The sequence below is a fragment of the Chaetomium fimeti genome (genome assembly GCF_033439085.1).
Source record: "Chaetomium fimeti strain CBS 168.71 chromosome Unknown B0H64scaffold_2, whole genome shotgun sequence".
NCBI lineage: Eukaryota > Fungi > Ascomycota > Sordariomycetes > Sordariales > Chaetomiaceae > Chaetomium > Chaetomium fimeti.
The window spans coordinates 45,842-61,709 of record NW_026944330.1 but is presented as its reverse complement, the minus strand read 5'-3'; the positions used below and the strand labels follow the sequence as shown (position 1 = coordinate 61,709).

Here is a 15,868-nt window from a genome sequence, read left to right as displayed (position 1 = left end):
GTTCATCCATCTCGAAACCAAGAAATATTTCTCATTGCTCGAGATTCCTAAGGGGATTTGTTGAAAAGAGTACGCCGGAGACACGGCACAAATGGAATCCACAAGGATGGAGATTGTGGGAAGAAATGGTTACAATATGTGAATATTACCGGGCCGGCGACCGAGGACGTAATGAGTTGGTGAGGCTTTCGAGCATACGCAATCGAACTACACGACATCTAGAAGCAATCGAATATACCCTGGACTGTACCATAATCATAGTTTTCCGCTTCTTCGACCGCACCCCTAGTTCCTTATCAAGCTGCTCACTTGCGTGTCTCGGAGCGTGTCAATTCCTAGTGGACCCTAACCCTCTTACCCACCCGATCGTGGATCCCGAGATCTTGATCGATTGGCCAACTCAACGCAAGCGGAACTCACTCCCCTGTTTCCTCTCCAAGAAAATTCCGACGGCAAGCCGGAGCTCAACCTTAATAAAACCATCCTCCACGCCCCGACAACCACAACCACCACAACCATGCCCCCCCGGATACGCGGCAGCAGCTGCCAGCCGCAATTGCTCCTCAACTACCTCGAACCGGTACCATCCTCCTCCATATCACCGGCATCCGCCCTCACCCCACTACACAGGCCAACGGCATCGCCGTCACCAAAATGCAGTCGGGCCTTTTCCACAACGCCAGCGCCGCAGATCACCAAGCTGCGGCGGGCGTTCAAGGAATGGTGCGCCGATAAGGGGTTGATGTATCGCAACGCCCCGTACGACCAGACGAACTACATGGGCTTCTCGAGGACCCGGCCGTTCCCCGAGAACGAGCACTTCAAGAGCGAGCCCGTGCTGTCGGTCAGGGCGCGCAACATGATTTGGGAGGCCATCATGGTGAAGGGCATGCCGCTCAAGGCTGTGTCGGCCGAGTTCCATGTGGATATGCGCCGCGTCGCGGCGGTGGTGAGGATGATGGAGATTGAGAAGAAGTGGGAGCGTGAGGTGAGTTTGCCCCTCTATTTTTCGCTCTGGTTCCTGTCCTGAGGGCGTTGGTTGTGTTGGCTTCCGTGATGATATGCAACAAAAATTCGATTAGTCTTGAAGACCTAACCGTGGTTATAATGCTCAATTTCTGACGAAGCCATCACCTCGTTTTCTTTTTTCTTTTGAATTGCCTATTCCGTGTCCCTACTAGGTAACTGACACCCGTCGGCAGGACAAACCCCTCGCCCACGCCTACGCCCGCGCCATAACCGCCATGCTTCCGCGGGCAGACCTCCTCGAGGGCGAGAACAAATTCGAGCCCATCAACGACATCCACGTGCACAGCTACACGACGCAGCAGCTGTTCGTGCCGGCGTCGGAGTCGCGGCAGTTCACGCGCGCCGACGCGGCCAAGGCGTTCGGCGAGCACATCCTGCCGCCGGACGCCAAGATGCGCATCCCCGAGCTGGTGCAGATGGAACGGAACCTGGTCGAGGGGATGGAGCCGCGCGAGGCGCGCGGGCGCTTCATCAAGGAGGCGGCCGAGAGCGAGCAGGCGTTCGCGGAGAGGCAGCGCGAGCGCGCGCTGGCCGCCGAGGAGCGCAAGACGCGCGTCAACACGGGCAGGTTCGAGTTCCGGTTCGAGAAGATCAACGCCGAGAACGTGGGCCCCACGGGCCGCGCGCGGAAGGCCGCGGGCTGGCGGTACGGCGCGCCACATATGGACCGCAGGAGAGGCGAGGTCAAGATCCCAACGAGCGTCGGGTGAAGCCTTGGGCTGGTCACGAGGATTGGAATTGTTTTCAGGACGCCGGTGTACGTATGTATTCAGGGCAGCTCCACCAGCGGCGAGCCCTTGTATGAATTAGTAGTAGTTAGTCTGGGATGGTCTAGATGAAAGCCCGCAAAAAGCGGCCTTGCTACCTCTCTATCACAACCATATCTTGTAGTGTAGCCAACCAACCAATCTAAAGACGGGGTTGACCCTCCAGCCCGGCGGCGTGGCTGCTCCAGTCCAGTGCCTCCTCGCCCTCGGCCAGGTCGACGATCAGGTTCTGCCGGATCTGCTCGATGCTCGCGCGTGATACACCGAGGTGGTCGACGACGTAGCTCTCGACGGACCCATACTTCTCGCGGATCATGGCCAGGGTGCCGAGCATGTACTCTTTCCTATCATTGATCCCACCACCAGGTCAGCAAAACACGCACGGTGCCTCCAGCTCCAGATCCTAGCAGTCCGGCTTGTAACAGCGGCAGCGAGGAAGCGAAAGGAAGGCGGGCGGGTGTACGGTGGCAGCTAGAGAACGAGAAAGAGGAAGAGAAAGAAAGGAACCAAGATCAAGACCAAAATCAAAAACTCACTGCGCGGACACCATGCGCTCGGCGCGCTCGCGGTCCCCAAACAGCGCCTCGCCGCGGACCAGGTGCTGGACGATCTCCTCCTTGCGCGGCGCCAGCCCCAGGTCGGTCAGGCTGTACTCGTGCGCGACGACGGCGTCGTCGAGGCCGCAGAGCGAGAGGATGAGGGCGATGAGGACGCCCGTTCCTGTTGGTTTTTTTTTTTTTTTTTTAGTTTGGTTTTTTGTCAGAGGGGACTTGGTTAGAGAAGGGGTTGTGGTAAGGCGGGTTGGGGAGGAGGTGTGGATGGGAGGGGGGAGAACTGGTTCGCGGATGGTCAAGAGGCGTGGGAAGGGGGACTTGGGCGACAGGCAACCACCCGCCACCGGCGGTTGCTGGTTGAGGCAGGCTGTGGTGTTGTGATGTGATCCCTGAAGGGCTGAGGACGGTGCGGGGTTGGGGGAAGGGAGGGGGCAGGGGCTTTGACGACGGGCACATACTGTCCTTGCCGGCGGTACAGTGGACCAGCAGCGGTGAAGGCGTCGTCGACGAGGCGATGTGCTCGAGAACGGTACGGAAGGGCGAGTATGGGTGGTCCGGATCGGCGGCGGAGGCAAGGATGGTGGTGTAGGCGTTCACAAAGCCCTGTCTCGGATGTCAGTATCAGCTGGGTCGATGCAAGATGGGATCTGTGGGTGAAGGCGTGGGGGCGTGCCGATCCCAAGCCCCTCAGAGCCTCAAAAGCGGGCGCGGTGGTGTAGTGTATGTTTAATGGGCGCGGCCAACGGTGGGTTGTCACGGTCTGGACAACGCATTCCGTGCAGATTTGCCCCCCTTCCCGCACCCCATTACCGGCGTGGCGCCCCTCCACAGATTCGGCAAGCCGCCAGCCTTGTGGGCTCCGTGCGGGATCAACGGTCCGCGCCCGCAGCGCCCACCCGCCCCGTTGTCATCTGCGGCAAGAGCCCCGGGGGTGTGCACATCGACTGACCTTTGGGCCGTCGCTATAATCCCGGAAGCGCGACACCAGAGCCTCGGGGCTGTAATCCTCGTCCAAGAAGACGGGCACAAACACTCGGGTGGCTCCCTCCCAGGTCTTCGGCGGGTGGTTGCCGTCCTTTGCAAGCTCGATCACTGACCGCAGGTCAAATACGTGGGTGATTCCTAGTGGGCGAAGAACGGCGACGCCTTCATCCTCAAGTTTGGTCAGGTCGGCGGAGCGAAAGAGCACGCCGCGCCTGATTACCTTGCCCGGTTGACCTTCGATAGCGTACCCCCCGGCGTCCCGCAGGTTCGCGAGGCCCGGGACGTGGATGAAAGGAGGCGAGGGTAAGTTGATATGGGCCATGGCCTGATCTGCTTCCGGGCCTGTCATGTTGGCTCGGCCTGATGAAAGGTCTCTTTCGGCACTGAGAAGCTGGAACCAGAGATTCGGAGGCGGTGTGGTAAATCTCAGCCGAACGAAGACCCAGTATACTTATTGGGCAATTCCTGTTCTCAGCTTGCCAGCCTGATATCTCAGTGTCTATATTGAGTGGTGGGAGGTGAGAGAGCGGCGACCAATGGAGGAGTATGGGGGGTTGAGAGGGGAGGCTTGGGAAGAGCCAAGTGTGTGGGGGTAACCAATGGCCAACTGTTTGTTGGGGCGTGTTTCCAGCCTCCCTACCTTACCTATTTCGGCAATCGGGATCTCCCAGTTGTCCACCGTCGTCCTTTCACCTCAGCCCATCCAAACTCTGCAGTATGCGGGCCCGTTTGTGGTTGACTTAGTTGACCAGTCGGCAACAACCTGGAAGGTCACGGTAGCGAAACAACGACCGTTATGCCCACTCTGCCTCGTGAACACGGTAAAGTCCGGTGGCGATTTTCCAAACCCGCATTTCTGCCCAAACAGGCCGTCTTTCCGAATTGACCACTGAATCAACGGATCGTCCAATCGAGCTGGGCAGTTGGGTTGGGCGAGGGAAGGAAGGCATGGCTGGAGCATGGCATTCATGGAGGGGTAGTTACACAAATCGCTCGCAGGTCGCCCCGCATGAGCCACGAGGTCAGCACACCAATTCCCCAAACGGCTTTTGACTTCCCTCGGCGTTGGAAACCCACGAGAAACCCAAACATCCATGGATTCCCGCTCGAGGAATCGGTGAGGTTGTGGTCTGAAATCGCTTGTCTTCTGTCGCCTTGCCAGCTCACCTTTCCTTGCCTGCCTTCCGTTACCCAGCCTCTCAGCCCGGTGGGGGTTGCTGCCTGATCCAAGTTTGCGAAACCTTGCGTTGGGTTCCCCGAAAGAAGCAGAGTTCCGAGACAATCTTGCACCACCTCGCGCACGTTTTGAGGCTGAGAGTCTAGTCTGAGACATGCTGCTTCCCGGCTAGTTATCCTCCAACGTGGCCAAGCAGCCTGGCGCGGAGCCTCACGCGGGCGTCCCAAGAGGCAACCCGCAGCTTTTCCACGTGTAGCTCAGCACCCTGGGCACTTGGGCGCTTGGGCAGTTGAGTGACGTCGATTCCTCGTGCCCATCCCAAACCGACCAGCAGGAACATTTACGAGTCTCTCTGGGCGTGCGAAGCATCTCTGCGGCTGCACTGCCTCATCACCCCTTCTGATTGAGTGTGGAGAGAGAGAGCAAAGGTGAACGAATCGATCAGGGGTGGCTTGGCCACAGGCTCGATGTCGTTGCCTTCTCTTCGCCGTCATTATGAGTTGTCAGGTCTGAGACTTGTGTGCTGGTCGGACCTGCAGGAGCCTCGCCGCTGAGATGCAGGGACCCCTGAATGGACATAACAATGAAAAATAGTTATATGAGCAGTTCAAGTCTGAATTTGCGGACGGGTTTTTGAGAAGACATTTGTAACTATAAGAAATAACAAAAATATCTAGTTCCGCCTCCAATGCTGTTCCGCATCGCTGCAATGAGTCTTGATGAAATCTGGCCACCTATGTCTATCCGGAACGCCAGCGGACAGAAGCACGAAACCGCCAAAAAGCAAACAAGCTCCGCCTCCGCCCAGCGTCATGTTCAGGGGTCGATGCGAGCCAAAGGGCCGGGCAAGCACCATGTGACGCCGAAGCCTGCATAAACAGCAACGCAAGTACATAGGAAAATAAGGGAAAAGACCCAACTCTCAAACAACCGCCCCACCCGCAACCCGCCCAGCGGCGCCACCGGTGTAAGTAACCGAACCCAAACTACCACCCGCCCCGCTCGTAGCCAAACGCCCGGGAATGATGCAGCGGGGAGAGGAGAAAGAATCCCCTGCCATCCTTGTCGTCGTGATGCTAATAGCACTGCCGGGGCCAGGCGCCTTTCCCCGAGGAGGGAAGGGTTCCACGGCGTATAGTGCTGTCAAATCAATGGCAGAGGCGGCCCCTCCTCCTCTCCGCTCTTGCCGTGTGTCATATGTCGTCTGTTCCGGGACGGCATCACCAACGGCCACCGTGGTTGCCGTCCCAATCTGGTGCCGTGCCGTACGGCGCGGGCCTTTAATGGTCGGCGACGTCGTGCGTCTCCTTGCTGCAGTGGGCGCTCGAGAATCCATGCTGGCAGTTGATGCACTGCACCGCGGTCGATGCGTTGGCGGTCCAACCGCAGTTGCAGCAAACCCAGAGGGTTACGCGGACGGAAACGGGAGGCGGCGGCGGCGGCTGCATTGTGTGGGTAGTTAGCACGGGCTAGACCCTCTACAGGAAGGGGTGGGACGTGGGAGTACTGACCGGCATATTCGCTGGTGAACTTTTAAGCCGTGTGTCTAAAGGTGAACGGAGTTTGGCGAGATGATGTTGAAAGAGGCTTCTGGATGCTTATTGTTGCTGGAATTCCACGCTCCATATTGAGTTCGGGGGCGACCTTATTATAGAGCTGGTCTCCGCGGTGGGCGACACAATGTTCCAGCCTAGGTAGTTGTAACTCCTAGCTTGCGCAGTCGCAGCGACATTCCCACACCGACGAGAAGCCCATGTCCAATCGAGCCATGATGAGGCAATGCCGACCTAAGTTCAAAACGAATTCCCGAGAATTGGACGACTGAGAAGCGTTCGTAAAAGGGCGTTTCAAGTCGGAGAAGGTTAAAGGTCAGGAATAGTGGATCCGGAACAACGGTGACGGGGCACCTATGATTGCCCCATGAAGACTTTGGGAAGGCAACGTTCGGTGAGAGCAACCCCTTGTTTGTTGTTTGGATGAGGACCTTTCGCATGGTGGAGGTCGAGCACGAGCGTTGCCGCGGACCACGACCTCATCATCAGACCCATGATGAAAAACGGCATTTTTAAACTGGAGATCAATCCGGAAGATGGCTGTGTCGCCAATATGTCCAAAACATCCAGCCATGGCGGGCGGGGGCTGGGTGCCGCCCCGGCGGGACTCTCCCAATCCCCTAGTAAGGACTCGGGATCGAAGGCAACCCGTGTGGGGAACCAGTCATCACGCTTCTTCATCCGTGCTTCACTAGCAAAGATGAGAGTAGTCGTTCGACACGAAAGAGGCCAGTCATGGTGGAGAACATGTTTCCTAGGGCTCCTAGGGCTCAATGTTAGCACTCAGCTGTGACGACGGCGCCTCAGTACTTCTGCTTACTTCGCTCCCGTTGACGGCCTTTTCGAGCCCACTCAGAAAGCCAGCGACAAATCCGTCCGGAAAGCAATGGAACAGGCATGATGAGGTGGGTCTGGGGCTGGACAAGTCTGGTATCCCAGCTTTTGGTTGTTGTGTTGTGGACGTAGTTGTTGTTGTTGTTGTAAATCCCACCGAAGATGCTCATTTCCGGATTCCCATGCTCAACGGTCTGACGGCCAAAACCCCGATGAAAACGATTCGACAGCGCAAACAAGGTTGATTGGGCCAAACGCAACAGACAACCGTCATCTTTGGTAAGAGGACACACGAGTGGACCCGCCTCGCCGTTTTCCTGGTTGTACAAAAGTTTGCTGAGGCGGGAGACATGGAGTCCCGCTATATGAGGCCTCCGGGATATCCAAGGTGTCGTTCGGCGGGTCTCACAAAAACAAAAGCCCATGAACGAGAGAGAGGCGGACCATGAGGCTCTTTTATTCCAAACTCGGCGCTTAGTAAATCGGAGACCACCTAGTAAAGGGCTGAAAATAGAGCAGAGCCTCATCTCTTGCGGCTCAATGGCTTGACAATTAGCCTAGCTGAACTTGTTATATTTCTCACCACGCGGCTTCATGCCGGCCGAAAAAGAATTGTCGGCCACGATTAGAGCCCGAACGGGTTTGAAGGGCGGCATATCGCCGATGGTGCCTTCTCGTGTGGACCGTGGGGTGGGGGGACAGGTGCCATTCTCATTCAGCGTGAGTGCGGCACGCCCCCCGGTGAGGAAATGCGGGCAACATGGCGGGGTGCCCGGCAGAACAGAGGGGAGGGGGAAGACAAGGCTCTACACAGTAGGTCGTTGAACTTTCGGTGTGGCTCGGTGGGGTGAGCGGTAGGTCGATAGGTGCCTAGGTAGGTCGGTCGTAGGTCTCGAAACTGTTCTCCTCGGCATTCAGCTTTCTCGGGCTGAGCCGCAAGTGTCATCTGCACTGCAACCTTGCAAGTTTGCGGCTGCGTTGTTGAAAGAGAAGGCTGCAAAAAAAAAAAAAAAAACCCTGAAGCGTGGATTGTGTGCAGCCCGATTACCTAACCCCTGTTGTTGATGTTGAGCTGATTGCCGCATTGGCAAAGTGGGGGAGCTTGTCAAACCAATTGCGGCAGGTTGGAGGCACGTGTGTTTTCTGGCCGCTTGATGGGAAGCTTGGGCCACATCGGCCTTGCCAGCGACCGGCATTTCGTTCGTTCCCCTGTCTTCTAAGCAGTCGCAACCGACAGCGTCATTCGGCAAATGGCCTAAAGCCGCCGCCGCCGTCGCCGTCGTGGCCGGGCCTGTTTCAAAAAGGCGGTCCCAACAGCTCCCATGTTACCTTTAACAGCATGATTCTGTGTGTCATATTGCTGCTCGGTCGATTAACTAGCGCATCTTTCCCGCACTAGTTTAAACCCATCTGTTGGGTCGCTGCCGATCACCACCGCGTTGTTCCGCTCGGCAAGTGTACGCTAAACTCGACTAACTTTTCCCCCGATTCATTATCTCAGCGCCGCCGTCTCCAAGCTCCTGATCGCTTCCTCTCTCTTTTTCCCACTCGTCAACAACAGGCTCAAACTCTGCCCCAAGAGAGGACCAACGAACTTTCTCAGCTAGTGCGCAATCCACAACCGCCGAGATGGCCATTGGCGATGTATCGCTGAGCTACCTGCTCTTCTTGCTTCTGCACTTTTCTCAGTTCGTACTCGCAGTCACAGTCTGCGCTCTTTACGGTATCGACCTCGACCGCGCCCGGAAGGCCAACGTTGCCGCGGATGGGAAATGGATCTACGCCGAGGTCGTCGGCGGTCTCTCCGCCCTGACGGCCATCCTCTACTGCGTGCCTTTTATCCTCCGTTTTGCGGTGGTGTGGGTCTGGAACCTGATCCTCTTCATTCTTTGGATCGCGCTCTTTGGCATTGTCGGCAAGGTGGGTATTTCCCCACCCCCCCTGAGGATCTCCGAGGGTGTGAGGGTGTGTGAGTGTGCCGACCGCAGCTGACCCGGTTTAGATGTACATCCACGAAGACCCTGAAGGAAACGGTGACCTCCAGCGGATGAAAAATGCCGTCTGGGTGGTTCTGGCGAGTGCTATTCTGTGGCTCATTGGTGTCCTCGCGCACTTTATTTACTGGTGGGGTCACCGGGAGCGCAGGAGTCGCTTTACCAGCCGTGCAAAGGTGTAGGTGCGCCGGCAGGGAAATATACCACGGAGACAGCAGGTTGGACGAATACCCCGGCAAGCGCTCGTTATTTGGTAACAGAGGGAGGAGGCTTTTCAGGGGCGATGATATCATGACACTTGATGCGGTGCATTCTAATACCCCTATAATTATTGTAATACCCATGCGTTGTATGCAACTTAATATGGCTTGTCTTCATGGCCATCTATTGATTCCCAACATACTTTTACAGTATCGCAACGTCAAAACAGCTTCATAAACGCAAAGTGTCAGTGACAGTGGCGTGACGGCACACACTTGATATGAATCTAATCTGTGGAAAGGCACGCCGTGGGGGATTCTTCGCTCCTTCGTAGTGACGTCATGCCCGTTGCTGCGCAGGCTATCTCGAAACAAACACTCACCCAACGCAACTTGAACTGTGGGGTTAGCTTCAGCTCAGCAAAGATTGTCCTCTGCAACCCTGGGTTGATGAGGAGCGGGTTCAAGAAAGGAATTATTTTCTCGTCGGATGTGGACGTGTGGGTTGCCCAACGAGTCGAGCCAAAGCCCTGAAGGGGTCCGGTCGGGCGCTTTGAGTGCCAAGCCGACGATCACTCGAATTTGTTGGAGGCACCACCCTTTCAACCTCTCCGCACCCGAACCACACAAACGCGACAAACCCGGGATCAGCGGACGGCTCGCGACCCTTCAAGGAGCTGTTTTGGCGGCAGCAAGGCCCGAGGATGGACGAGATCAGCGACCACTGCCGGCCTCCTGTTTCGAGCAATCGGTACGCAATCGACACGCCCATCTGCGGACTGCTACGAAGTCTTCCGAGCTGAATCATCGTGGTGCCGTACATCATCTGTCGCTGTTGAGACAACGGACCCCGAGACATCGTGCGTGCCTATAAAACCATACCCAACTAACCATGCCGCTTTCGAAAAATGTTCGAGACCGTTAGGAAGCTGCTGGATGGTGCGTTAGCGACATCCATCTTCTCTGTGCAACCCTCCCCCGCAGGATGGCGATCGCGAGACGGAGGCCTGGTGTCGTCCACACAACCCCCCAAGTGCCCCCTTCTGCGGTATCATTCATGCCTGCATGATGCCGGGAAGCGGAAGGTGGGGTGCATCTGCTTTCTTGGAATTTCGTGGCATGTTGCAGCCAAAACTTTCCATCCCCCGTCGTGCTGTCTTACGAAAGTTGCCATGATCAGCGTTCAGGGTATCGATTTCCACCCAACCATGGGCCTGAGGGCCAGCGAGCAGCAACACAGAAACACAAGAAACTCGCATGTCACCACCCTCCTCGTTACCTTTGTTAAGGCGTCGACGCACTTTGGCGGGCCTGCCTCACGCAACACGGGTCTACCGCCAACACGCACCTCGTCTGTCCACGGTCGTGTGTTTGTTGTTGTGAGGTGGGCCCGTCTCGGGCTTTCGGCACACTATTATCAGCAACAACCCAGAAGATTTCATCATGTGGCTTCAATAGACTGTCGCTACCCGCAACTAGCTTGAGCTATCTGTGCATTCCCTTGTCAACCGTGTTTCGCACAACCAGGTCTACTCAAGCCGAAGAACACTGCCCCCGGTGAACCGCCCCTCTGTGCCCCTCGAACGCAACCTCCAGACCCTGGGTATGGGACAAACTGGGCTCGCAAGGTTGGTTTGGTGGTGTGGTGGGGCAGCAAGGCGATCCCAGTCACAGGAAGGGATCCCATCATCCACCCCCCCAGGCAACCGGGGTTGGGGTTCCTTGCCAGAGTGTGGAATATGAATGAGCGGACGCCCACCAAGAGGTTGCCGCTTTTTGAACTTTCTAATTCCAATGTTCGAACTTTTTACCATGCACTTTAGACCGACTCCCACAAGCCTAGCACGCGGCCCGTCAGCACCAGGCTGATCGTCTTCCGACACCCCGAGACCCCATGAGATTCCTTACGCCTCCCTCAAGTCCAGTGCTTCGGGCGGACTCGCCCTTTTGATGCGCCGAGTTTCACAGCAAACGTATTTATGCGAATAACTAGGACCCCCCTCCGGCACAAGGAAACACCAAGCGATCGGCCCTTCACGTCGCTGGTGTATCTTATGCTCGATCCGCCCCTCCGAAAGTCGATCGGACCCCGGTGCGAGTAGTACGGGCGAAACAAAGTACAGACGCGGATCCTTGAACGGAACAGTTGTCGATATCGTCCTTAGCTGGGCTTCCTATCAGCGAGCACAACGAGACGGAAGAGAGACGGAAGAGGGTTACAACCAAAGGGTATTTCTATTTCATGGTTACAGACGCCCTTATCCGTACGTATAAATGCCTGTTGCCGAAGTGCATCATTACGAGTGCTCTGGGTCCAAGCTCGGCGACCGACCTTTGTCAGAAGCGACGCTTTGCACCTCGCCTCCGTTCTATTCCAACATCGCCTTCTGTTTTGTATCCAAGACCGAGCTCTATCAAGACCTTTTCACTGATATCTTCTACCGTTCAGGGACAGTTACAAGCGCAGACACTTGCAAACGCTGACGACGCCGTGGCCCGCAACGAACATCACCGACATCATTGTCACGAAATGGAGGGCCATGCTCATTCTTTGAGACTACCGGTGCCAACTCCAAGGCGCCCCATGCACCAGAGGACAGCCTCAAGCTCGTCAGAAGCCTCGCAGGGGTCCCACACCTCACACCAGTCGCACGGTTCAGAGGACCAGTTCGTCCTGTCTCCAGCTCAGACACCTGCAAACGAGAACGCTCCGGCTCGGGTCATGATCCCGCGGTTTGCAACAGATCCCGCAGCAACGAGGAACGGCCTCCTTCTGGGTAAAGGTACGCCACTCTCAACATTTGTTTTGCCTTTCTTTTTTTTCGAGACCATCCATGTTCTCGATGGATGGTGAGGTGCCTTGGATGGGTGGTACCTACCTATTTTTGAAACCACGCTGCGGGGAATTTATAGGGATGCTGTGGGGCGTGGGACAGCCCGTCAGACCCTCCAGCGGGGAAGTGGCCGCTGTGGAGACCCCCACGTTGGCCAGGGTCCAGGTCTCAAACACCTGCGTCATCGGGCGGCCCGTCAGGCTTTTGATTTATCCCACCTCTATCCAGCTTTCTTGGCTTCGACTTTCAAGTACACACGACACAATTCATCTCGAGTTGACGCTGATCCATTCCCCCTAATAGTCGAAGTTAATTCCCGCGTTCAAGCCTCGGGGAATTACCCAACATCACCAACCCGTTTGAGAGTTGGTCCGAGCAAGAACATTAAACCGGTTGTCATTGAACTGCCTGAAGGGCCGAGGGCTGACGACGCTACCTCTCCTGCGTCCGCCGCATCTGTTCACATCCCTCCACCTCCCCTATCAGCGAGAGGCGATGTCCCTGGGTACGTCATGTTCCCCTCTGTTAATATCTATACTCGAGATGTGGTTGGGGTGTCTTAGGTGCTAACTTATGACCGTTATGCAGAGGGTACTTTCCGCTGCACGAAGACCCCGACTCCCGAGTCCATATCCCCCACCCATTCCATCTCGAAGCCGACATGGCTCACCGAAGCTCTGTGCGACGGACCGCCGAGTCTAGCAAGTCTGGCGCAGAGCCCCGCTCGTCCTCACCTCCGCGTGCTTCCCGCCCGGCGCGTGCTCCCCCGAGCAAGCAAACAAATGCAGCAGCATCCCTCGACGCCCGGATCTCTTCGTACATGCCCAGCGGCCTCTATGACGACGTCGCCCTGCCCATGGGGAAGTACTATCCTTCCAACTGGGAAACCCGGCATGGAAAGCCATCGCAGGCTCGGCCGTCGGCCATGGCGCAGCCCGCCCCGTCCAGCATGAGGTCCGAGCCGCAGGTCCCCAAGTTCCAGGGCGACCAATTGGGCCCCCAGCGGTCTGTGACCGACGTAAAGAGACGGCTGCTGCAGTACCAACGGGATATGGTAGCGCAGGCTGCCAACGCGCTCATCGCCAGCACCGGCTCCGCGGGTTCGTCGTACCCGAGCGGAGTGCCGCCGCCAAAGGGCCAGCTTGCCGCCATGTTCCTCAGAACACACAAACCGCCCTCGCCGCGGTTGGAGCCTGTTGGGAGCCCCGGGCCGGTCACGCCCATGTCCCTTGAGGCGGACTCTTACCTGAGTCTCGGCCCGTCGTCGATGGGCGGTGGCATGAATACCGGATTCCCGGGCTTGGAGATAAGGGACGGGAAAAGGGTGGGCCGCAAGGGGAAGCACCGCCGGAAGGACTCTCGGTCGTCGCCTCTTGAGCTGACCACCGCATCTATTTGAGCGTGGTCGAGGCGTGAATGACAAGGCCGGCCGGTTAGTTTATTTCCGTCCATTTGAATTATGATACCCACAAATAGACGGCGAGGGGATGATGTTATCACAGTACACATGGCTGGGGCGCGGGCGTTATCTAGTTGGTAGACACGGTTGCAGTTGTACAATATCTAAGTTGCCCCCTTCTCAGCTTATTCTAGGTTGCACCTCTCACAGTACACCAACGTTCTACTCGGCATAGCAACAGAAACCGCAATGAGTAAAATACACAAAACACACTGTCAAACATAAGATGCAGGGCCCCTGGTGAGTATTACCATGGATTGTAATACCCAACGGATGAAGAAACCGCCGCTGTCATTATTCATATCGCTTTCCCGCTGAAACTAAGTTTCTCTTTACATTACCCGTTTTGTAGAATTCCAATTCCATTACCTATTGTTTTCGATCCCCCTTTGTCCACAGACTTTGTTCCCGACCAAAACCTTGATTGTCCCTCTCCTTTCCAAGAAAAGAAAAACCCCTAAAACAATTGGAAAAGCAAAATGAAAAATGGGTTGGGGATGGGCTCATGACAACGACCAAAACCAACACCATGCCGACAAGATGGTAGGACGGTCCAAAGTTAGAGAGGCTGGCAGTAGTTGGCAGGGAAATTGCCTTGCATCCCGCCTAGCTCTCCCACCCACCTGTCACACGACGTTAGCCAAGTTCATAACATGCCCGAACTTTACAAGCAAGGGGGCAGGGAGAAACGCACCAGTCCTGATCCGTGCCCGTCCGCTTGACCACCCTGATGCGGTCGCCCTCCCGGAACGACAGGTCCCCTGCGCCCTGGCCCTGGAACGCGTACAGCGCGACGACCCACTCGTCCGGCTTCCGCTTGGGGGGCGGCGGCGGCGGCTTCTTCTTGCCGAGCGCCGCGAACCCCCCGCTCCTGACGCTGATGCTGCTGGCGCCGATGCTGCTGGCCTGGGACGCCGCGGGAGAGGGGCTGCGGAAGTAGTCGGGCCGCTGCTGCTGCTGCTGCTGCTGGCTCGGTGTCAGGTTGTTCGCGGACCGGGCCACGTCGGTTCCGCCCAGGATCGTGGCCGTCGTGAAGTCGGTTGCGTGGGAGAAGTCGGGCCGCTTGTGGGATGGGGACGGGGAGGGCGTGCGGCTGCGTTCGACCGGCATTGACGGGACCCGCAGGCTTCGCGCCTGAGGGGTAGAGATCAAGCCGGTTGCGGAGCGCCGAGGCCCGTTGATAATGGGGGACGGTCCTGGTTTCGGAGGGAGACCGTTGCGGCTGCCGGTCGGTTGTTGCGCCCCTTTGTGGGAGATGAAGCTGATGGTTTCGATCTGGCTGCGGGTGGGTCCAATTGCTCCGTTCCAGATAGCGACCACCTCTTCCATCGGAGGCGGTGGCGATGGGAAACCGAACTCCTCGCAGTAACCGTTCAGTGTGGTGTAGTACAGGCCCAGCAGCCTGTTCTGGATCATAACCAGGTTCGAGAGCAGCGGGGTGACTAGACTGAAGGTTGCGTGAATGATGGGTGGCAGGGTTTCTTTGAGATGTTCGTCTGCGATGCTAAATTCCTGTTTCTCATTGTCAGTCCTGGGCCTTCGAGACTACCTAAGTCGTGCGGTACTCGGGGCTACTTACGTCCGCAGCTCGTGCCATTTCGGCGTCGGCTTTAGCCAATGCGGCCTCCTCTTTAGGGTTCCGGCCAGGTTTTCGCTGGAGCTTCAATGCCTTGTCTTGTGCCTTTTCGTAATCCACCCTCTTGTTCTCCCGCTTCTTGATCGTCTTGCGGATCGGTGCAATGCAGCTGCGCGCATCCGTCGCGGGCTTTAGTATTTGCTCCTCGATCATGGCCATCTCCTCCACCAATTCCACTTTGAGTTCGGTGTACGCCTTCTTCAGCTGGAACGTGCGTTCTAGCTGGAGCTGTGGTGTCGGAACGGCGTGCCGCGATTGTCCGTCCGAAGCGCCGGCGATGGGGTCGTACAAACCTTCATACTCGGTCACAACCTGCAATTGGGTGTTGGTAAGGGCCGCCCACGAATCCCTCCACATCCTCGCATTGTCGATGATCTGGATTGACGATGTTAGCGGAACTGCGACCGGCGCGATCGCACCATGGATAAGTTACTAAATTACCTACTTGTGAGAGGACATGGTCAGCGTCTTCGTAGTCGTTGAGGAGAACAGCGACCTTGGCATTTTCTCCGGGTCCTTTGTTCAGAAGCTTGCCGAACTGCCTTTGCATTGACTGCATTGTAGAGAATGTGGAGGGTATCAATATTAAACGGAATCCAGGGAGGCCACTGCAGTGTTGCGACGGATGGTAGCAAAAACCAAGGTCCCCAAAAAGATCAGTCAAAACCCCAATGTATTGAAGCGAACTTGAAGGATGTTTGGGGCCAAGCGGAGAAAAGAAGGGAAAAGGAGCGGCCGGAAAAGAAATACGACCGACGGCACGCGCGAATGTATCACACGTTGGCCCTCGACGATGCTCGTCTGGAAATGTTCCTCCAAGCGGCACAGCCTCCGAAACACTCGGCCC

At 56.8% G+C, this 15,868-nt stretch overlaps 6 protein-coding genes across 6 annotated transcripts; 3 read left to right on the top strand and 3 right to left on the bottom strand.

Annotated features, from left to right (window-relative positions):
• The first annotated feature begins 413 nt into the window (after positions 1-413).
• Positions 414-1,952, top strand: B0H64DRAFT_65780 (eukaryotic mitochondrial regulator protein-domain-containing protein). Its single transcript, XM_062808580.1, has 2 exons — positions 414-988; positions 1,203-1,952. The coding sequence occupies exons 1-2, from the start codon at positions 518-520 to the stop codon at positions 1,737-1,739; spliced, it is 1,008 nt and encodes a 335-aa protein (XP_062661648.1). The 5' UTR covers positions 414-517; the 3' UTR covers positions 1,740-1,952.
• B0H64DRAFT_65858 (protein-tyrosine phosphatase-like protein) lies at positions 1,815-3,995 on the bottom strand. The gene is made up of 5 exons (XM_062808581.1): positions 3,980-3,995; positions 3,300-3,799; positions 2,809-2,953; positions 2,333-2,516; positions 1,815-2,140 (listed from the first exon to the last, which is right to left on the bottom strand). Exons 2-5 carry the CDS (start codon positions 3,681-3,683, stop codon positions 1,939-1,941), a joined length of 915 nt encoding a protein of 304 aa, XP_062661647.1. The 5' UTR covers positions 3,684-3,799; positions 3,980-3,995; the 3' UTR covers positions 1,815-1,938.
• A 2,627-nt stretch (positions 3,996-6,622) lies between these two features.
• B0H64DRAFT_65751 (uncharacterized protein) lies at positions 6,623-7,519 on the bottom strand. The gene is made up of 2 exons (XM_062808579.1): positions 6,885-7,519; positions 6,623-6,827 (listed from the first exon to the last, which is right to left on the bottom strand). Exons 1-2 carry the CDS (start codon positions 7,423-7,425, stop codon positions 6,742-6,744), a joined length of 627 nt encoding a protein of 208 aa, XP_062661646.1. The 5' UTR covers positions 7,426-7,519; the 3' UTR covers positions 6,623-6,741.
• Positions 7,520-8,397: 878 nt separating this feature from the next.
• B0H64DRAFT_65547 (uncharacterized protein) lies at positions 8,398-9,335 on the top strand. Its single transcript, XM_062808576.1, has 2 exons — positions 8,398-8,818; positions 8,901-9,335. Exons 1-2 carry the CDS (start codon positions 8,528-8,530, stop codon positions 9,072-9,074), a joined length of 465 nt encoding a protein of 154 aa, XP_062661645.1. The 5' UTR covers positions 8,398-8,527; the 3' UTR covers positions 9,075-9,335.
• A 1,839-nt stretch (positions 9,336-11,174) lies between these two features.
• B0H64DRAFT_65719 (uncharacterized protein) lies at positions 11,175-13,687 on the top strand. Its single transcript, XM_062808578.1, has 4 exons — positions 11,175-11,360; positions 11,542-11,875; positions 12,230-12,431; positions 12,515-13,687. The coding sequence occupies exons 2-4, from the start codon at positions 11,623-11,625 to the stop codon at positions 13,323-13,325; spliced, it is 1,266 nt and encodes a 421-aa protein (XP_062661644.1). The 5' UTR covers positions 11,175-11,360; positions 11,542-11,622; the 3' UTR covers positions 13,326-13,687.
• A 257-nt stretch (positions 13,688-13,944) lies between these two features.
• B0H64DRAFT_438625 (uncharacterized protein) lies at positions 13,945-15,580 on the bottom strand (the record flags this gene model as incomplete). The annotated part of the gene is made up of 4 exons (XM_062806363.1): positions 13,945-14,008; positions 14,080-14,897; positions 14,965-15,396; positions 15,467-15,580. The coding sequence occupies 4 exons, from the start codon at positions 15,578-15,580 to the stop codon at positions 13,945-13,947; spliced, it is 1,428 nt and encodes a 475-aa protein (XP_062661643.1).
• Between the last annotated feature and the right edge of the window lie 288 nt (positions 15,581-15,868).